A 21,975-nucleotide genomic window follows, 5' to 3' on the forward strand; every position below is an offset into this window, starting at 1 on the left:
GACTTACTTTTAATTGATTCAGTGAAACTAAAACTAACTCTCTTATTAAATAGTAATTGATCAAACATAGGAACACATAGCCTTCATGGATTTCAAATGCACCATTAGCTCTGCTCCTAAAACCTTTATTTTTATTGCCAATATAAAACAAAAACAAATGTTTGCAGTCCACTTTAAAGAATCCAAAACAGATTACAGTTTCTCTGGCTACAAGATCAATGTACCAATGGGCTCTTTGCACCTGCTGCGCTGACGTCACGTGCTCATTCATCCGACACATTATCAGAGTCAAACTGTGTTTGCTGCAGCCAGGGCCGCAACTACATATTTTTGAGGTGGATGCGAACATCATCATTGTAGGCTAGCTTAAGCTAACCTGAATATTTACAACTCTCTTGTTGATACACGGACATTTCTTACCTTCTGTCTTTCAACCACTTTGAAAAGCTTTTCTTCGTCTCTCCAACATCTTCATCCTTCCCCCTCTTCCGTTTTCTGTTTTGGGCCCCGGAGTTTTTTCTGCGCCCCATCTTTAACTCCCTGTTGTTGAGGCATTACTACAAATTTAAAAGAAAACAAAACGCGCCTCAGCCGCTGCCCAAGCTGCCTGTATGGGAGGGGGGCGCCTAATCAGTGCTGTTCCTCTGTTATTGATCATTTCATACACAAACAGCTGTTAAGTACATAAAATGCTGACTATATAAAAAAAATTCCCCACATCGTTTTTGCGCCCCCTCTAGTGCAGCGCCCCTATGCATTGCATACACTGCATAGCCACCTTTTGCGCCACTGGCAGCATGCCTGGTGTTTCTGTTGTTTTGATCGGTACATATACAAAAATCAAAGTGTCTTACCCGACTGTAACCCGTGGACCTCCAAGTCTTTAATCTCTTAACTTTTTACATTCATTCTCTATGGCAGTTCTTGTTGCTACGGATGTAACACACTTTTTGGCCACTAGGGAGAGATGGGGGCGCTGTCTCATCTAATCATCGCGGTTTGTCTTCATTGGACTTCAGCAGTTCCTAACAGCTTCGCTTTGCATTAACATTACAACTTGTTGATCACCAGTCTGTACAGTTAATTACTCAAACAAGTCGAGTCAAGTGGGTCTATACTAAGACTAAATGCGTAACATTCTCGTTCATAATTTGGGCCGTACTTGGAGCAGAAACCAGGGGGCAACAGTGACATCTGGTGGCGGACTGGAATTATAGCATTATTTTTTTTTTTTACATTGTTTTAATTCGAATTGTGTGCAGCGAAACTCCACATTTTCCTACATGTTTGAATTTACACAACTTATAAGGTTGTGGCTCTACTGTGTGTGGCAATGAACATAGTAGAGTGTTTACGGCTGAGTTACCTCCTTTATTTGTCAGGAATGAACTATGATACTCATACAGTCTACAAAGATGCATTTGTGATGTAAAATTTAGACTGGAAAGTTATTTCATAACTCACCCAATTGACATGTCAAATTACACTGAAAAACAGAAAAATATTAAAGCCCACAATCTTGAGCCAATTTATTGCAAGGCATTTTATTCAATCAGTGTCAGGTTTTGTCACTGTCCACACCTTTTTTTTTTTACTATCTCACTAAAGATCCATTTACCGTTTCAATTATTACCATGGCACTTACAGAGCCTTAATAATGCATCGCCTCATAAATGCAGAAAATAATGAACCCAATAAATAAATAGCCAACACAGCAAGCAAGCAGACGATATACAGATTTTTTATACTTTTATTGTGTTTTCTTAAAAAACAGCCATTTTAATCAAAGAGACCAAAGCCCATGTCGTCGTCCGACTCCTCAGACTCTTCCTTCTTCTCCTCTTTCTTCTCCTCTTCTTTAGCTGCAGAGATGAACATTAAAAGTTTAGAGACACAAATATGACATTACAGAATCTACACTGAAAAAGATCTTTCAGTCATATGCAAAAGTATAGCTTATAACACTTGGAGAGACACCATTTTGGAATTAAATCACATTCAGATTGTGGAAAAGTACACGAATGTGACCATATCCATAATATACAAGTAAATGTTAAGGTCATTTACCTAGGGCGTCACCACCAGCTGGAGCAGGTCCAGCGGCAGGCGCGCCAGCGGGGGCGCTTCCTCCGGCTCCAACGTTGCAGATCAGACTGCCGATGTCGATGCTGGACAAAGCCTACAACGACAGAATTCAAAGTTACTTCATTTATTCAGCTCTCCGTCAATCAAAAGTCTCAGCAGTTTACCTTAAAATAAATATCAGCACTATCTACTTTTTGGCAGGCAGTGCGTTTGATTCTAAATTTTTCAGATTAAATTCCGCCACATCAACGATCAACGAAAAGTTCATGAGACGTATAAATTCGGCCAAGTTTTAGAGAGGATAAAAACATTTAGCTGAATTAAGCACTATTACAAGTCAATTACATGATGAAAAGCTAAACTATTAAATGCCGTTTGCTGAAAGTTATGATCTTACAAAAATCCCAATGGTATTTCATCATTTACCAAAAGAGTTGATCATGTTTTTTAATGTGCCGCGATCTTACCTTGGCAAACAGACTTGGCCAGAATGGCTCCACAGTGACTCCGGCAGCCTTGATTAGAGCATTCAGCTTGTCCTCCTGAACACAGAAAATAGAAACATTTTCCATTTTTATTATTGAGCAAGCTTTATGTGGGGTTGTACACATCAACAACATAAAACCACTTGATGACCTACGACCTGATTTAGTCCTAAATTCCTAAACAGAAGGTAACTAGACAGCCATTCTTGCTTCATCCCTGCAATCAACAGCCAGTGAATCCTTTAGTTTAACAAAATTATGTTCAATTACTTTAAGAGGCGTCCCTTTTTTAATAATAACAGGCAGTAAATGTATACCTTATCTAACACCTGAGCTGTCTTATCTATCCAAATAAAATTTTAACAATTTAAAGTTTCATTTTAGCAGAGTACAACTAGAATGACTATTTCAAGGTAGTGTTCTCAGTTGCTGTTTTTAATAGCAGAAACAAACCAAGCCTAAAGTGCTTTCACAAGTCAATTAACTAATAATATTCTACTCATCAAGACAGTCATAACAGAAAATATGATGAAAATGTAAGGGTAACATGTGGGTGGAATAAAATAAAATTATGCCAAGTACCACCAATGATATTTGCTTTGGGTCACTACTATTCAAACTGTTCAATATAAACCAAGAATCTAATCTAATGTCTTAATAAATTATTGATACCATGTAAATCGCCTGTCTTCAGTTCACCAGCATGCACATGTAGTTACACACACCATCTGATCCCACAGCCATAATATTATGACAGCAGCTCAGCAGGTATTCAAAATCTTTTTAGCTGAGGTATTGGCTCCATTTATTGAAACCAAGAAAGCAAATTCACCACATTTTTTGATTTCACCAGACATATTTGGGACTTCCAACTCTGTCAGCTCTGTGAAATACATAAAACCGCCTGCAGTACCTGTCAAAACAAACTTTTTATTCGAAAATGACCTCCTGTATATTTCCTGAATTTCTCCTTTGAGGGACAATAAAGGCCATTTCTATTCTAATGATAGCTACAAGCATGCCGCCATATTGGCCGGCACAAGCGGCTGTTTACACGCCTCTAGGTCCACCTTCATCATGTAGTTATCGGCCTCTTGTATTGAAGAACCGCTAAGTCAACACCAACTTAAATTGTATATGATATTAATTATGTAACCCAACAACCACCACACCGTTACTAATGGGCCACTAGCAGATAGCGCCCCGGCTGTCGGGAGTACTCTGACCGGGAGACTTACGGTGACGGTGACTTCATCGTCGTGGAGGATCAGAGCGGAGTAAATGCAGGCGAGCTCGGACACGGAGGCCATTGTAGATGTTGGATTTCAAAGTAGTGAGTTCGGATGCCTAAGTTTGACGGTGCTAGTCGCCGGATTGCGGGCCTTAGCTTCTGATGAAGAACCGAGCACCTTAGGCACGTTAACGTTCCTACAGCGGAAAAGGAAAGGCAGAGGGGCGGGCTTTCAATTTATGTACCAAACGTCTGATTTGCGTGGCGGTGACGCAATCACGCACATAACGTAAAATCCGCTTAACCGTCGGACTCGAAATGATTTTCTAGCTTTTACATTTTTACTAATGAATCTGTTTATTAAGGTGTTTAAAATCAAGTTTGTAATTTATTCTACTCACATTTTGTAGTGGTTATAATCTGAACTATCACTACTAATGATTGTTAATGCCTCAAAATGTTTATTTTCATTTTGGACAGATGGAGCTAAATACAGGGAAATCCTGGAAGAAAATCTATTAGAGGCTGTGAAAAAGTTTGGGATAGAGGCTTAGCTTCTGAGAGGACGGGTTTTAACAAATATGCATCCTTAATTTTTTTTTTTCAGTTTTTAATTAAAGTTTCAAAAACATTTACTACTTTCCACTGACATCACTTATTTGGTCTATTTGTGTTGGTTTTTGACCATTTAAAACTGCAATATTATAAATGAGAATTTTTTGTTTTTTTATTTAGAAACATTTTAGATTTTTCTTCCTGAATGGAGTAAAAACAGTTTTTTAATTTTTTCTTTTGTTATACTTTATGCTTCTATTGTATTCCTGCACAAAATAGTTTCACACTCCTGTGGATTGATCTAAAGTGCTGATCCACAGCACACAATATATTCTAAAATCTGTCTGTTGAAAAGGAAGAAAATAACCAGGAAAGCTTCAAAATGTTTGAATAAAGCCATTTAGGTTAACGTGTATTAACAAAAGGTAATTGCATAAAAAACTGATATCTCAATGGTTTGACAAGATAGCACTTAGAGTTTGCAACAATAGGATGAATGTAAGAAAAATGCATACAGTAAATGATGTCAGCCTTTTTATTACATTTCAATGAAAAACACAAACATTACAATGATTTCAAACAAATTCAAGGCAAAATTCCTCAAAAGTTGATCTAACCGCATTTAGCTTGGAACGCAGTTCTTTTCACCTTTTTCCCGTACAAATCTCATGACATCTGAAAAATTAATAACTTGATTCCTAAAAGAGTCTTTACACTTTAAAGGAACATTTACAATAGGCATAAGTAAAGAAGTAAAAATTATGATGGTTTAGGTCCAGATTTTGTAATACTTTCCTTGAGCTTTACCACCAATGTTTTCCCTCCAAAATGTCAGTGTCCACTAAAACATTGCATGGATCACTTATGCTGCACATTCAATGCTAACAAACAGTTCAAGAATCACTCGCACATTTGGCACAAATATTTTCTTGGCCCTGTCATGTACAAAAAGAAAAGAAGACAAAAAAAAAGATGGTGAAAGGTGAATGAATGTCAGTGTACCATCATGTTTAACAGCAAAATAAAACGTACCCATTGGAGAACAAAAACATACAAACGCAACTTCACACGTTACTGAATTTATTACCCTTAAAGGGACAGTTCAGTTTTGTTGAAGTGTGGTCCAGTTAAAAGGTTCCAAGCAGTTTTCGTACCTGCAGTAAATAACCCCCTTGTTAGCTTTATTTAGTGTAAATCCACATTAGTTGGCCTCAAGGACAGGAGCTGATAGATGGTCAGAGACGGGCCAAGACCAAAGTGGATTTTTACCATCTTAAACCAAAATCAGTTTTACAATTTACAGCAGTTTATGTGAATGCCATATTACAAAACTGAACTATTGTCATGTTTTCATTACACTAAATAGCAAATGGAGTTAGAAGGTCGTGCCCCTCCAGTTATTTTCCTTGTAAAACACATACTGAGTTTCCAGTCATAGTAACTAACAGAAAACTACTTTATTTAAAACCGAACAATATTTTAGCTTTTTAAAAAGCTTTTGTTAATATTAGACAGCTAATATGAACCTCAAGCACGTTACACGTTGAGTTCTCAATACATGTTTCACACAGGAAGATCATTGATGGCGCACTGCCTCCAATCACTATTTCCTGTTTAGACAGAAATTGGTTTCTGTGTAAATAGTCGGTCAATGGAAACCTGATGGGTTTTTTTAAAGGTTAATAAAACCGCACTGCATAAACCACAATAATGCTTTTTAAGACTGTAGCTGTTTAGGATGCTAGAAGTCGTATTTGGTCTTGACCCCTCCAGTATTATCTGTTGGCTTCAGAATCCGGAACAGCTAATATGGATTTAGATTAAGTAGAGATGTCAGGAAAGTTATCTGCCTTTTACCAGAACCCCACTTCAAAATAAACAGAGTTATCCTTTTAATATTCAGAAACTCTCAAGAAATCCTACATTTTCCGTGGCATTAAACCTTTACCTTCCAATCAACATTTACAGAGGCTTGAGATTATTTCACGATACCCCAACTACCATGAAGTTTAGTTGAAAATGACGTGAAAGCTCACTTTAAAGATGTTTTTGGTCTTTATTCCAGTTTTTATTTAGATAATTTTACTCTTGCAATAAAAAGCTAGTTTAAAAAGGTCTCTCTTTACAATGGTCTCAGATTAGATACAAGTCAATGCAACAATGAAATCTCTGCACTTAGCTTCTGAATGTTACCTTCTTCTCTTTGTATTATTTATTTAATAGGCATACTCTATTTAAAAGTACTGCGAAACAGTACAGTATAGTTCCTGATGAATGATACTTTTTAACTGAGTGGCTCAAAATCTGCTGGGTGTACTTCTAAATACCAAACCTGTTGAAATAATAATAAAAAAAACTATTTGTTGCTTTGAATTATACAAGTTTGCGGTGGAATATAAGCCAGTATAGTGATATGGTAGTAAAGTTCTTGCAGCCATTAGTGTACTGGGTCACACCACAGTGTTTGTTTAGATGCAGGCCATTCTCCAAACTCACACAAGGTTTTCGCATCTATTTTGATGTTCGCTCCACAGATTTAGCTAGCTGATTTCATGTAATATCACAGTTTTAAAATTGAAAGAACGATAACAGTTCTGGTCCATTTATAACAGACTGGCACATTAGACGCAGCTCGTTTGAAGTTAGTACAAGTTCAAGTGTCTGTAACTCAGGATGTTCGACTGAAAGAAATTCAAATTAATGTTGATCAATGTTTTAATTAGAATAAAACTTTTTTTTTTAATCTTTAACATTTCTACTAACTGATGACCCGGTTTCCCTTCCACCAAGGCCATCAATATGCCCTGGCGTATTCCTACAGTAGCCCAGAATGGACAAACCAAACACTGGCTATATACCGGTCATCTACCGATGTTCAAGTTTTTAGCAGTTGCTGCTAGTGAGGAATGACGTGCAAGCGATTAAACCTTCAAACTTTGCCAAAGTGTCAGTGGATATGATGGACGAAAAGATGACACCCGAAGGTACCAGCTCGTAGAAATCTGCTAAAACCTATATTTTCATTTTAGTCCTTGTGAGCCTTCCCTTTGGGCTTCTCATCATACGAAATGCCATATTCATTTACTCTTGTTCTGTCCACTGGGTAGAGCCTGTCAAAATAGAGTGACATGGAAAATATATTCATGATTATTATTATTAGCATATTAGGAATATGAATGCGAGTTGATAATAAAAGGTGTATTTGTGTGTTTACCATCTCTGGTAAAGGTAAATGAGGAAAACCACGTCGTCCCTGAAACAGGCCAGTCTGTGGGATGTTGGCATGGTGATGATGAAGGCGAACACATCATCAATGAAGGTGTTGAATGCCTGGGAACAGTCAAAGTCACATATGATTCTCAAACCTTTAAGAAGAAAAACATTTTTTGAACGTATTTACATTTAAAAAGAAAATTATCCATCATAGAAATGTCACATCCATCCATTCATCTTTAGTGTTGTCAACTAACTAAGCAAATGTGTTTGGACTGTAGGAAGAAACTAGATTACCTTACAAATGTATGTTTTATTAAATATATTAATCAGAAAAGGATTGTACCTTATACATGAAAGCCTTCCAAGGCAGATGAGCCACAGACTTCAGCTGTTGAGTAAATTAATAAGTCAAATAAGAGTTTATTTATGAGGTAAGAGCTGAAAAACAAACATGCAAGAAATATTTATTGATCTAGATCAGGCAACTCTAATCTAACAAATCTTCTCGTCTTTGACGTAAACCACGTCTGAGCTTTCTCTGTTCCAACTCTGCTCTAGTCTAAGTCATTTTCTGTGTTTTTTTTTAACATGTAAACATAAAAGAATCTCCATATGCGTCTTTGTTTAGCTGCATTCCTTCTCCGGACAGAGCTATTGGTGCCATTAATTTGTATTTGTCTTCTGCCTCCTTTCTATAAGTAACAGGATCTGAGTTTTACTGTATGACTGGACTGTAGTGGCATAAATTTGATGCATATGAAGAGAATTAGGACCAAACTGGAGTCTACATCACAGGATATAAGTTCTGTAAAAAAAACCTTGGACTAATATTTGTTGTGAATTGATGATATATAAAAAATCTTGACTGAGAATACTGACCTTATAGTTGACAAAGAGCTGAGGAAGCATGAAGAGGAAACCAAAGGCATACACACCTGAAATTTCCAGAGCCAAAAGAAATACATTTAAGATGATAATTATGATGCATGTCAATATCGGTATTAAATTAAAATAATTGTTTAATAAGGGTATTTTTTTATATTTTGTTTAGAAAGTAGCTTACCATTCACCAAGCTGTTGATTAGCCATGAGTACCAGCTGAAAGAGAACAATGTGCAATCAGCATCACATGACTTCTACAAAGAAATAATGTTTCATTTTTGAGTTTGTACACCGTTACCTCTTATATCGCAGGAATATTAGTGCGTACACTGCTCCTCCGATGCACAGAGGATAAAGGAGGTATGAGAGATACTTCATGGCCTAAAGAAAAGAAAAACAAGAAATAAATATGTCCGCTAATGAGCTGCTACTATTACATTGTATTTTTCCATCCAAATGCAGATCTGCTGCTTCTTACCAGAGTATCATATTCTTCTGTTCTCCGCTCTGATTCGTCTAGTTTCCCAAACTGTTCCAAGGAAAGCAAAAAGTGTAATGCAAGCCATAATTGTCAAAATTAACATAAAAAACAATGCAATGAATCGCCTATTGCATGAATCCACTATTTGAATTAAATTACTGAAATAAATAAAACATTAGATAATTTTCTCAACTGCAGAAAACATATAGATGGTTTTCTGGATGTTAAGGATGTTGTGTTGAAGTTAGTTTCACACCTACCAGGAATGTTGGTTTGCCTCCCTTCCAGAAAATCTGGATTTTAAAGGCCTTCTTTACTTTCCACACCTGCAAAAATGACAATAAATAGATTTTAAGAAAGAAATGAAAACTGTGCTCTTAAAGGTGAGAGGGAACTTCATTTATACCCACTGATTTTTAGTTTTGTTATTTTGCCTTTCACTTGAAGGCAAAAATATCTGCTATTGGGCCTAAACCAGTTTTATTTTTTCTTCTTCTTTTCTTCTATCAATCGATGTCTGTGTGTGTATGTGTGTCCTTACTTCAATTACAGAGCCGATCCCAGCAGGTATGAGTACAAGGAGGCTCGTTTGCTCGTCAAACAAATAGAGAAAAATCACTATGGTGCTGAAGCATCTCCACAGCACTGAAATAAGGAACAATAAAAACATCAGGAGGTGCAGAAATGGTTCAGTCAAAGACTGCAACCAAATCACAAAATTCAGATTTGGAGTTAATAAATCTAGACATCATATTATTCACAAGACTAATGGAGAAATTTTGTTCCCCTATAAAAAAAATATCAAGGAACTGAATTATTCTCAACGTGTCATTTATGTGCAGACACTGTTTTCCACATGGCTCCTGAGAAAATGTGTTCAACAACAGCATAAAAGCTTCCATTCCTCTAAAATTGTAAAGGCGAACAAAATGCAACATATGGCTGCTTATCAGTCCAGAGCATCCACAGATGATGCCTTGCTTGTATATTACCTTGTTTTACACATTTCTCCACAGATTTATCAAAAACATCCTCTAGTTTCCATTGGATTAACACATTTCCAGCTGTTCTTTGTGCCGGGTTCTCCAGTGCCGTACTGATGAGAGTAAAGGTGAGTGGTGTGAAGTCTCCTACCTGCCTTGCTGGACATTCCCACCATGCTTTTCTTCTGCTTCCAAAAGCTGATGTCGTTTTTGAAGGCCAGGAAGTCAAACAGAAGCTAAAAAAAAGTGACAGACAAATTTAAAACAGTCTTTTGCATACTCCAGTGTATTTTTTTTTTGCAGGATTTTTCTGTATTTAGCTCCACCCATCTTCATATTAACTTGGACCAGTTAAAATGAAGTTCATGTCAAAATAAAACATCTCCACAGCATTACGTTGCCACTATCATTTCTTCTAACCAACATTTCTTGTCACAAGCTACAAATAAATCAGTAGCTTTCTTTTTGCCACTTTCCAACAAAGTTCAGATTTGTGGAGTCGGTTAATCTCTGCAGCTCCTCCAGAGCGACCATGGACCTTCTTTGCGTTTTTAAAACTCACATGGAAGGCTGCGACGAAAAAGGTGAGAGCCAGGAAATACAGGTTGGTGTCCACAAAAATGCCTTTAATCTCATCAGCATCCTTTTCTGTGAATCCTACATTAAAAAAGAAAGAGATATTTTAGCTAGATATTATGGACATCATGTAGATATCTATGAGAGCAAGTCACAGAAAGTTCAGCCTACCGAACTGCTGCAGAGAGTACACAGCATCCTGCATGTGGATCCAAAAACGAAGTCTGCCCAGAGAGATGGAGTCATAGAGGACGGTGAGAGGGAGCTCTGTGGAAGTGCTGTTGATCTCCTACATTTTTAAACATGAAAATCATTTTTTTTTTTTAAAAAGCCATCATTTTGATTTCCTAATACTACTGCTCCTAAAGTAGCAGTATGTTGCATGATGTTTGTTTAAAGGTTGAAACTCACCACGAGGTCTTTGACCCTATTGCTGAGCTCGTCAACAAACAGCAGAGGTAGATACACCATTTTCTTCCCGTTCTGGAATCTAAAACGACAACAAATAAAACTATTAATGATATATTTTTTTGTTGCTTAAATCCAACCTGCACCATTATTGTTGAGATTTATTGTTGAACATTTCAGTTTTGTCATAAAGCCCAGAGCATATGCACCAAAGTACCAACTGTGATGTTTTTTGTGACTATATTTTTCTTCTATAAATTTAAGTGATAAAACTTGATGAATGAGTTTTAAAAAAGTGAGTACTTTATTAAAACAATATCATTGAACTTTTTTAGATATATTTAGCACAGCATGATCTCCACCTTTTGACACTTTATGCTTAGCTGCCATTGTTGTGAATATAATTAGTCTCTCTCTTACACTCTGAGGTATCTGTGAACGTCGCTTGGCAGGTATTCTCTGTCAAACAGAAAGTGGTCACCAACGATGTTGAGCGTTAGACGGGAGCGCCAGTGAGAAACTGGGTGATCCGTTGAAGCAGTGGCTCCACCTTTAGCTCTAGTTCCTGCTCCAGAGCTGGCATCACGCTGTTTCTTCTTCTGATCTTCCTGTTTTTGACCCTGTTGGACAAAGACAGAGGTAGTTGACTGATGAATTTCCTCCTTTTTAGATAGACATTCTATTTAATGCTTTCATGTACATGTTCAGAGAAAGAAGTTTGTCAAAAACTTTTGTCTTGATATCACTGGATTTCAGTGCTTCAGATGACATAGCCAATCATAATATAGGGATGAAAAGACTGGGAAAGAAGAGGGACTTTCTGATACTGTGCTAATTTGGCAGTAATTATTTTCAAATTAAGGCTTGTAATTTGAAAAAATAAAAATAAAAAATTCCATCTGGGGTTCCTCAAGGCTACATTCTTGGCCCATTTCATTTAATATCTACATGGATGTGCCCCAAAACCAAGATTATAGAGAATTATGGCCTCTTTAACTGTACCTCTGCTGATGAGACACAACTTAATATTTATGTCACCACTTGGCTACAGTCCCTAATAGTCACTGCGTACCTGTGTCTATAATATGACTAGATGGGTCAAAGAAAAGCTTGGGATTAGGACCTAAATTGCTTAAACAAAGCCAATTAGTACAGAGTCCCACTTTATGTAATTACAGACTAACTTACATTTTAACAACCATGTTGCCATTTACTGCAACTTTCCCATAAGGGATCAATGCATTCCTGCTTTAGCTTAGCCTATGTAGCACATCAAGCAGTCTCAGAGAGGACGAGGGAACAGCAGAAAGTCACGTACCTGTGTTTGATCTTCTCCAGATATCAGAGAGATCTCAGGAGGCTTTGGGACCATGTAGGCGGTGAGCTGAGCCACCAGGTGGACCTGTCGTGGGTCCTGCCACGGACTGAGACCAGCTTGATGGACGAATATTAACGCATACAATGTTCCATTATTACGTGTTTTCTTGGGGAGTGAGACGTTGACGATCCTACAGGGAAACACGTGAAATAAATGAATTCATCAGTTTGTGTCCAAATCACAAACATGGACAGCTGTTCCTTTTGATTAATGCATACTTACCTCTCAAACTTGCTGTTGACATCGAAGTCCTCCTCTCTGTGAATCAGCGTATGGCCTCCATCTGCGTTTGGCTTCACCGAGGTGTAGATACTCAACTAACAAGCAGAAAGAGATGTTACACATCACTTAAGCCACCCACGGCGCCATGTTTGAATCGTTAACGGCAACTGACCTGTAGTTTTGGGTTCCCTGCCAGGAAGGGCGTGAGGCAGTTGTCTGCTTTAGGGCTGTCGCAGGGTTTGGTGTACACTATCCCATACATCACCCAGCAAGTGTGGAGCACATACACCACGAACACGCCGACAATCAGCGTGGTGAAGGAGGTTTTCAGAAACATGATCGACGACTGCCTCAGCTAGCTGAGCAGCAGGGCCATACGTCTGCATAGTAAGAGTTATAAATGAAAGATTCGGTTAATCATGAAGGAACGTGAGAATTAAAGTAAAGCTTTACTTTAATTCATCATACAATTAGGTAATTCTGATCAAAAGAGGAAACTCAATAATTTTATCAATCAAATTTTATTTGTATAGCACATTTCAGCAGCAAGGCATTTCAAAGTGCTTCACATCATATCAAACACAGAAACACAATGCAACATAGAATCAACAATCAAAACACGACATTAAGTCAGGTTCCATCAATAAATTTGTAATTGATTACGTTTCAAATACAATCCTAAACAGGTGGGTTTTTAGTCAAGTTTGCATCCATAAAAGGTTTACCTGTTAGAGGTAAACCTTTATCAGGACTTTATCTGATATGGACTTTATTAGGTACACTTGCCAGAACCAAAAGCAAAGTGCATTTCTTAGTGCATTAAGTGGGTAAAGACAACTTGCTGAGGCTCAAACTGAATATCAGGATGAAGAGGAGAGAGAGTTGAAGCGACTTTGAACAAAAAAAAAGAAAAAACATCCAGTGACCCGCCATTATGAGGATAGAAATGCATTGCATGTGTCAGAGCTTAGAGGAGTTCGGGCCAATTCAAAAATAACAAAGGCAACTTAAAATAACTACTTATTATAACCAAGGTATAAGGAATATCACCTCTGAAGACATGTTAAACATCGAAGCGACAGAACAGCACAAAACCACACCAGGTTGCACTACTTTCAGCTAAACACTGAAAACAGAGGCACTTATTCACAAGGGCTCATCAAAAGAAAACAAAAAAATTCTACTTCAGTTGCACAGTTCAGATGATAGATCAGGAGTTCAGACTGCAGGTGGTTGCGCATCATTGTGGGCGATATTTTATTGGAATATTTTTGGATTTCTTAATAACTTAATATTGTACAAAAGTCTCAGCCTACTCCTGGGTATGATTGCTGACCATTTCCATCCCTTTATGACCACAGAGTACTCGTCTTCTGATGGCTACTTCCAGAGGGGATAACACAGCATGTCACAAAGCACCATAATCGCCAACTGGTTTTTCTTAGCATGACAATGAGTTCACTCACTGTGCTCCACCACAGTCACCAGATCTCAGTGCAACAGAGCACCTTTAGGATGTGGTGGAACAGGAAATTCGCATCATGGGTATGCACTATGCAGCCGAGGAATCCATTGTAACGTGTGATGTTACCATATCAATAGGGACAAAAATCTCAGAGCAATGTGTGCCATCTAGAACCAGGCAGTTCTGAAGGTAACCAGAGATTGAATACAGTAGAAGCAAGGTGTACCTAATAAATAAATTGGAGATTGTATAATGGATTTATAATAGATTCCAGTCAATTGATAATTATTGCTTACAGCAAATGGAAAAGGGATTTTTCTAATACCAAAAACGTATCTTTTGTCAGTGGAATGACGAACAATGTGATGCGCAGGGTAAGTCACAAGTTATCATTTCCGAATAACCTAGTTTTCAAGCATATTAATGAAAACTTAAGTGGAAAGAAAAAGTGTGGTAGAAAAGGTGCACAAGTATCGAGGAAAACCACCGATTTCAGAAAATTGTGAAATAAAGCCTGACAAATAGCTAACAACAGATTCACAAGAAATGGAGTCCGTCACAACTGATTCATGTTTGAATCAGATAACTTTGTCTAGATAACTTCCTTATCTAAGCAAAGGAGAAAATGGAAGAATTGTTTCCCTCTTACAGTATGTTTTGCATTTCATTTGGTCGCAGCAGAGAGGCACAGAATCCAGGCTGCTTGAGGTCTAAGTGTAAAGTTTCGCAGTTTTTGATGAGTTAGAGAGACATTTTATCCTATGTGCTTCATCCTATGTGCTTCATTAACTCTCAAGCCAGCTGAATCGTTGACTTTGGGGAAATTGTAGAGCCCTTCATGTTTTCCTCTGTTGACCAAACTTTATGGAGATGCTGACTTCATTTTCGAGCAAAACTTGGCACCTGCTCAGACTCCCAAAAAGTACCAGCATCTGCTTTGTTGAGAATGGTTTCAGTAGTATGCTTGACTGGTCAGAAAACTCGCCTAATCTAAACCTCAGAGAGAGTCTATGAGGTATTGTCAAGAGGAAAATGAGACACCAGAGCTGATAATAAACGATGAGCTAAAGGCTCTGCAACACCATAGCAGAGACACAAACTGATCACCTACATGCCACACCATGCATACAAAATGATTTCAGACACACCGTGTGCAGCTTAGTACTGTACATACTTTTCAGCAAGCTGACATTTCTGTATTAAATATTGTATTTTGGTAATTGGTCTAGAGAAATTAGAATTAAATTGATGACACGCTGAATTTTCATCTACAAGCCATAATCATCAAATAAATCCATACAATATTTGACATGCATAAGTTTCACTTCTTCAGTCGAATTACAGAAAGAATGCAACTTTTCAATTATATTGTCATTTATTGAGCAGCACCTGTACTAATTATTTAATAAAATAGGGATTGAAGAACTAGTCAGACATTTTTCAAAACTAAATCTGAAGACCATTTGCTACAACTTGCTTTTCCAGTTTGGTGATTTACTGGTGAAGCTGGTAAATTTGCAGACAACAGCAATAAAATACTCAGAATAAAGTGGCTGACCCATTTGAGCTGTTATTAACCACAATTAGGCTGATATTCATAATAAGGCACTCTAAAGATTTTGATTCCAAGTCTTATTGGTGGATGTCCATATGTTTTGATGTGTGAGGTTTAAATATTCACAATCAATACAAACAGTGCTGTAAATCGACGAAAGCGAGAATTATTAACTAAGTTACATTTTTCTGCAAGGACTGGACTTTAAAATGAAAAATCATTAACATTACCGGTGTCAAATTTAAAGACAGGACACTCTCAGTCACTGCCTGTCCATCGGTCCATTCACTGCAGATTCCTCCGGACGGATCACAGCGACCGCATTGTGTTTCTGAAGCCTTCCTCTGGTTTTTACTGAAGGCATCAACTGCCTGTTTTTCGCTGCTCACTATTTCCAAAAACAAAATATCACAAAATCCCGACTGAAAGCGTGAGATAGATCTGTATTTCCGCCATTCGTTTCCTGGTTCGTTTGCTTAAACGAGATTTGGGGTGGAAGTAACGCGAGACTTAACGTACAAGCGCGTCATGGCGGCACGCTTTTTAATTTAAAAACGGTAGCTCTGACGTGTCCTAACGTATGTTTACTTGCCTTATTTATGGTAAGACGGAAAGTCTGAACAATACCAAGGTATGCTTTGTTTCATTAATTGAATAAGAGGCTATATCAGTTAATTTTATAAAATGAAGTATTTCTATTAGAATAATAACAGATTATCTTATAAGTCTGACCGCTTCTTTCTGTTCCTTTTTTAAAAATGTTTTTTTCCTCTCTATTTATGTATTTAATCTATTCACATATGTACTGACTTTTTGTTATTTTTCTTGTGGATTGGAGGAGTTATCGCCAAATGGAAGGTAAAGTCTAAATAGTTTTTGTTCTGGGTTTGTGTGGCGATGTTTGAGGCCCTGACCTGTACAAGTTTTGCAGAAATGATCAGCTCCGATTATCACCTCTGCAGACCTGATTGGTTTTAGTATTGGCCTTGTCCAATTTGTGGCCTAAGCCAAATCATCGTGATCTCTGCTCAACACATTGAAGTTGCTGTTAAGACAACAAACAAAACAGTTTTCTCAATAAATTATTTAATGCATGTTTGTTGTCTTCTCCTGGTGTTTTTCTATTTTAAGTCTTACTTTATCTAATTATCGACATTATGCGTGAGTCCAAAAGTTGCCGTGACCCGGATTCGAACCGGGGTTGCTGCGGCCACAACGCAGAGTACTAACCACTATACGATCACGGCTGGCTTTGAATATGTCGGTATGACACTGACTGAAACCTCAAGAATACAGCAGGGCAACATGCAGCTCGTTGTTTTTGTTGTCTGGCTTTGAATGTCCGCTGCAATGAAAATATCTGGTTAGAGGAGGGGTCTGCAACCCACGGCTCCGGGGCCACAAATGGCTCTTTGGATGATCCACAATGGCTCTTAACTCTGGCTAAAAATGATAAAGAATCAACTAATGTTTCTAAATATAAATACCAAATGCCGGTTTAAGCAGTTTTTCATATATTAAGTTGATTTTTCATGAGCAAATGACACAAAAAATACCAGTGATATTATTTGAAGTTCTATTTTATTTTGTAATTAAGTAGGAAATGATGTGCTTTATTTTTATTTTATTAATTTCCACACAAAGATATAATTCTTATTTATATATCTGTATTCTGAAACCAAAAATCAGAACTAAAATGTGGACCTTTAAAATTATATAAAAAGTAAATTAAAAAAAAAGTTATATTTACGGTTCTAAACAAGTCCTAATGTGCTACACTGGAGGCAAATGTGGCTCTTAGGACTGTAAAGGTCGCTAGCTGGTATTAGTCAGAGAAATCAGACAAATTTAAGAGTTGCTGGTCCAGATAGTAGATAAACAGAGGGTGCGTAAACGTATTAAATAAAAAGGTAAATTAAAAGTTACAAAAAAAGATAATATAACAAACTTTGAAATATCACAAAAGTTGGCTAAATACATTAATATATTAAGATATATTAATATGTGACCTTCATTTTAATCACTACAATATGGGAAGAAATGGCTACTAAAATAATTTAGTCAAATAAAAGTATAATTACTATTACAAAACGTTACTCAAGTGTAAACATAACCATGACACACTGGTAAAAGGAACTAATAATTCAGTGTGTTTTGATATTTTTATACACCACTTAGATAAACAAAATATACCCCATTTTGCTTTTAAAAGTTTTTTTAAAATCTTATTAGTATTTAATTGACAAGAATAGTGCACGCTCATAACAAGTAAAATCAGTGTGTCATACTTAGCCAAAAAGCAGTTTTTTAATCTGTTTTACCTGTACAGCTGCAATCCCCATTTTTTAAATTTAAATTCAAACAGATGGTGATTTTATCTGTATATAATTTTCTGATATTGGTTTTTAAAATGATCTGAACTTAACTAGTAAATGCATTGTGTTTCTGTGTTTGATATGATATAAAGCACTTTGAAATGCCTTGCTGCTGAAATGTGCTATACAAATAAAATTTGATTGATTGATGATGAATTGATGTGTGTTAACTGATCTATAATGGTGGCATTAAAAATACAAAATTTTGATTATTTTACTAGTATTTGTCTACAGTAATTGTTATATTGAAGCGTCCAACACACTATAGATATGATGGGTTTAGTTGTTGATGTGGAGAATTTTTATTAATTTTTTTCCTAATTTACATTGACATGTAATATGCAATATATGTATATATAGATGGCATTTACGTATCACTACCTTCCAAAAATAACGGGCTAAGTCGTTTTTTGCCAAAAGTTAATTTTTTTTGCCTATATCTAAGAGGTGGTGACTTTTTTTTTTTTTGCCAAAATCACTTTTGGAAAAAAAAAATTACATTGACCATCAGTTTAAGAGGGTAGAATATTAATGAACAATTCTTGTGTTTTGAATAACTTTAACAAAGCTTCCATTACTAAGATCACCATCTATGTTAGAACTTATTTAAATCTCGGCTGTTACAGAGAATCACATGAAATATGAATTACTTTAATGTTATTGTAATTAAATGAAGATGAATCACAAAATCTTGATTTGCACTTTTATTCCTGACACAGAATGGCCTGCCAGCATTTTTTATGCAATTGTTTGTTCATAGGAGACTATTTACAAAGACACAGCAAAGCAATTTACAGTATATCACTCTGTTTTTTTAATCAGACTGTAACAAAGTGGACTTTCATTTATTGAATATTTAAGAATTAGTATGAAAGAGGTTCAGTTTCTGTGATCAAAGCTTCAGCTTACCACAGAAGCTACCCACGCAAGTTTCAGCATTCAGCTAAAGGATCCGGTTGCCATGAAGGAAGAGCTTCTGTAGGAGTGGCAGGAAGAGTTTGGAGCAGTTTGGATGATGACCTCAGTGTCAAGGACGGCCACAAAAATGACAATCCTTTCAAAGAATACTATGACATACAGTTGGATATTCTCTATAAAATATCAGGATTGGACAGCGGAGGACTGGTGCAAGAAATTATCTTCCGAGATGAACCTTCAGACTGTTTGAGACACTGGAAACAGCATACTGGGGTGATGACTCATTCCAGCAATGCTTTCATTTATCTGTTTGGTTCTGTCTTGTCAAAAAGAGTGGGCTCCTCAATATTTTACCAAAAAACACAGCCGTGCATAAAAGTGTCAGCATATCCTCCAAGAGTATGGCCGGGCCTGCAGAAGTGAAATACTTATATGGTTCCATCGGCTTCCCTAACAGACAAAATAGCTCCAACAAAACCAGAGAAGTATAGTTTGTAAAAAGAAAATTAATTATATATTATCTCCAAACCTTTGGCCACAGCTGTACCGATGACTTTTTAACAAACATTGATAGAGTTTCATGTGTGATACTGACATCTTATAAGCTGTTTCTGTTCCTTTCTCTGGTTGAAAATGAAAGACTGCATATGAAAGTAGATTTCTTCTTTTTTTTAACTTTCTATCACAGGGTTGTCAAGGTAATCACTTTTATTTTTTTTGCAGGAGGCGATAGGCTTTCGCTGTCAGCTTTGTCTGTTCTGTGCATCTCCATGTTTTGGGGGATTTCAGCACAGGTTGCTCTAACAAAGCACAACTGTGAGAGTTTTCATTGTTGTGTCAAAAACAAATGACCAAGGGACAGAAGTAGCTGAAGTAGTTGCACCGAGCAACAGCACCAGATAAATGCGTAAAATTTAAGCCGATCAGATTCAAGCGGTTTCTAAACCTCTGTGCAATTTTGAGTATGTTACTTAGTTGCAGATCTGATTTGAAATGCAATGTAAATAATTTCCTGGCCAAATTTGGGTATAATGTAAGCTGTTAAAGACTTCATAAGTTTGAGTTTAGTAAAACTCTCCTGCCTGTGACCTCAGCGTGACTGTTATGGGTCAAAAGGTCACAACGTGCCACAAGAAATCCCGTCAGACACAATTGCGCAAGAAATATATCCAGGGGCTTTCTTTTTCTGGTTGAAAATGAAAGAGATCATCTTTCATATTGCATTAAAATCTACAGAGGAGCAAACCTTTTCATTATTTTATGGCTGTGAACAAAATAGCTGGTCAAAACATGCACTTTCAAACACACACACACACACTTACATAAACAAGTGGCATCTTAACCTCAGTCTCACTGATGTCCTTGAGTCTCTCACCGTTTTTCTTGCAGCCTCACTCCTTGACATCCTGCAGTTTACCACTAAACTGAAGTGTCTTCTGTGTCAACTTGGGCCTATAATTTCTGCGAGAAATCCATAAAACCTCAGTGACTCAGCCATCAGGATATTGTACATGGGGCTTACAGTAGATTTGAGTACCATCATCCTGAAAGTGCTCTGTGGGCAAATTTCCCAACTGAATATTACTTCATAAATCTGCAGCCGCAAATCATTAGTTTTCTCTAAACCTGTGTGACCCCAAGTGTCTAACTCAGCTCCCTGTACAGTAAAGGCAGCATCTTTCACTGTCTGTCAAAAGGTTTGCTTTTGAAGATGAAGTGTGTGTCTCTGGGTTTCAAAAACGCCTGTAAAAGGTCATAATTTACCAAAGGTAGGCTAAATACTGCAGATAAAGACAGGATTTTGGATATAATCATGGCTATGGATTAAATGTAATCTCTTACAAAAACATTAACTTTCTTTTGAGTTTAACTGTAAGCCAAAAAGTTTATTGATGATACAGTTTGAAAACCCAACACTGTATCAAAAAGCAGAGGTAACTAAGAAAATATAGACTGGCTAATTAGCCCAATATTCATGTGGGAGGAAACCAGAGCAAAGAGAAGAAGTCCCAAACAGAAAAACCATGACTTTCATTTCAAATCAATATGTTCTTGATGTGTGGCAACAGAACTCATTTCACCCTTTTAAAAAAAAAAGGCTATCTGGAAAATTGTCTTGAAAATATTACATTAACAAGGACAGACGGTGAAGAATGAAACATTATCAGTGTATTGCATCAGGTTGTATTATTACTTCCCACTCATAGCCTGAGAATAAGAAGTTAGAATAATAGAGCAGAGGACAGTGCTAATAGTTAGCAAGGTGCTTATTTATATCTTTCTTTTAACAGTTTTGACCTGCTGACATTATTGAGAATAAGAAAGCAAGAAAATGAGCATTTGCAGCACGACCACGTTTGCAAAACTGAGCGAATAGAACAGACTGTATGTGTAAGTTTTGGTTGAAACTTTACCTCTAAGAGCATTAGAGATGTGTGAAATGCAAAGAAAAGTGTCGCCTTTCAAGAAATATGACAGGGAAAAAGGCAAAACCTTCTCCAAATGTATTCTCTTCCCATTTACTTGTCAGACATAATTAAAGATTTGAATCAACCAAATACCTGTGATTTAGCTGCTCTCTTTCCTAAGGAAATTGGAGTTACATACATTAGCTAAACTGCAGCAGTTCTTGTTCCTTTTTAGCCAGAGAAGAGACAGTAATCCTTAGGCAGATTCTTCTACATCTTTCTCAGTCTTAGTTCGGGGCAAAAGGTGAGGCAGGGGATTTGTCTCTTAGGGTCAGATACGGTAAAATATTTTTGTTAAACTAATGTCCTTGCTTACTGTCCTTTTCGATGTTCATTTTCTCCGATTGCTTACAGTTGTAAATCTCAAATCTCAGTTTTTGTTTGGCCAGCAGAGGAGCAAACTATCCAGCTATTCCTGTTTGAGATTGCCACTTTAAGTACAACATTAATTACATACGTGAAGCTTATAACTAATGTTTATTATTCAATATTTACTGTGGTGTCTTGCATGTTTAAATCACTCTCAGTAGTGGTACTTCAGCTTTTCGCCACACTGTGGCATAGCTGTTCCACATACAACGGGCAAAAGGAATCTATTCTGTCATTTACAATTCTGCGACCACAATCGACTCCTTCTCAGTTTCTATCTGTCTGTCTGCGTCCTTCCTCGATACTCCATGATCTATAATCAC

The 21,975-nt window shown here is 37.0% G+C and overlaps 2 protein-coding genes and 1 non-coding gene across 3 annotated transcripts; all 3 read right to left on the bottom strand.

Annotated features, from left to right (window-relative positions):
- Positions 1-1,732: 1,732 nt before the first annotated feature.
- On the bottom strand, positions 1,733-4,038 carry rplp1 (ribosomal protein lateral stalk subunit P1). The gene is made up of 4 exons (XM_032581811.1): positions 3,809-4,038; positions 2,553-2,627; positions 2,068-2,179; positions 1,733-1,862 (listed from the first exon to the last, which is right to left on the bottom strand). The coding sequence occupies exons 1-4, from the start codon at positions 3,878-3,880 to the stop codon at positions 1,780-1,782; spliced, it is 342 nt and encodes a 113-aa protein (XP_032437702.1). The 5' UTR covers positions 3,881-4,038; the 3' UTR covers positions 1,733-1,779.
- An 839-nt stretch (positions 4,039-4,877) lies between these two features.
- clptm1l (CLPTM1 like) lies at positions 4,878-16,017 on the bottom strand. The gene is made up of 18 exons (XM_032581315.1): positions 15,753-16,017; positions 12,675-12,882; positions 12,503-12,597; positions 12,221-12,410; positions 11,323-11,522; positions 10,906-10,984; positions 10,666-10,783; positions 10,481-10,575; positions 10,070-10,154; positions 9,477-9,580; positions 9,196-9,261; positions 8,933-8,983; positions 8,753-8,835; positions 8,636-8,670; positions 8,452-8,507; positions 7,916-7,960; positions 7,571-7,686; positions 4,878-7,466 (listed from the first exon to the last, which is right to left on the bottom strand). The coding sequence occupies exons 2-18, from the start codon at positions 12,837-12,839 to the stop codon at positions 7,382-7,384; spliced, it is 1,668 nt and encodes a 555-aa protein (XP_032437206.1). The 5' UTR covers positions 12,840-12,882; positions 15,753-16,017; the 3' UTR covers positions 4,878-7,381.
- A 680-nt stretch (positions 16,018-16,697) lies between these two features.
- Positions 16,698-16,769, bottom strand: trnah-gug (transfer RNA histidin (anticodon GUG)). Its single transcript has one exon. It is a non-coding gene; the product is annotated as a tRNA-His (tRNA).
- Positions 16,770-21,975: the final 5,206 nt, after the last annotated feature.

Source organism: Xiphophorus hellerii, chromosome 13 (assembly GCF_003331165.1).
Source record: "Xiphophorus hellerii strain 12219 chromosome 13, Xiphophorus_hellerii-4.1, whole genome shotgun sequence".
Taxonomy (NCBI): domain Eukaryota; kingdom Metazoa; phylum Chordata; class Actinopteri; order Cyprinodontiformes; family Poeciliidae; genus Xiphophorus; species Xiphophorus hellerii.

What these genes read in the sequence shown, in the direction of transcription:
- clptm1l (XM_032581315.1), bottom strand. Translation starts at nt 12,839, where the DNA reads ATGTTTCTGAAAACCTCCTTCACCACGCTGATTGTCGGCGTGTTCGTG. An exon ending in GTCAACAGCAAGTTTGAGAG is followed by an intron (nt 12,411 to 12,502) that starts GTAAGTATGCAT and finishes GTTTCCCTGTAG; the next exon opens with GATCGTCAACGTCTCACTCC. An exon ending in ATATTCCTGCGATATAAGAG is followed by an intron (nt 8,671 to 8,752) that starts GTAACGGTGTAC and finishes GTTCTCTTTCAG; the next exon opens with CTGGTACTCATGGCTAATCA.
- rplp1 (XM_032581811.1), bottom strand. Translation starts at nt 3,880, where the DNA reads ATGGCCTCCGTGTCCGAGCTCGCCTGCATTTACTCCGCTCTGATCCTC. An exon ending in GGCCAAGTCTGTTTGCCAAG is followed by an intron (nt 2,180 to 2,552) that starts GTAAGATCGCGG and finishes CTGTCGTTGTAG; the next exon opens with GCTTTGTCCAGCATCGACAT. An exon ending in AGCTGGTGGTGACGCCCTAG is followed by an intron (nt 1,863 to 2,067) that starts GTAAATGACCTT and finishes TCATCTCTGCAG; the next exon opens with CTAAAGAAGAGGAGAAGAAA.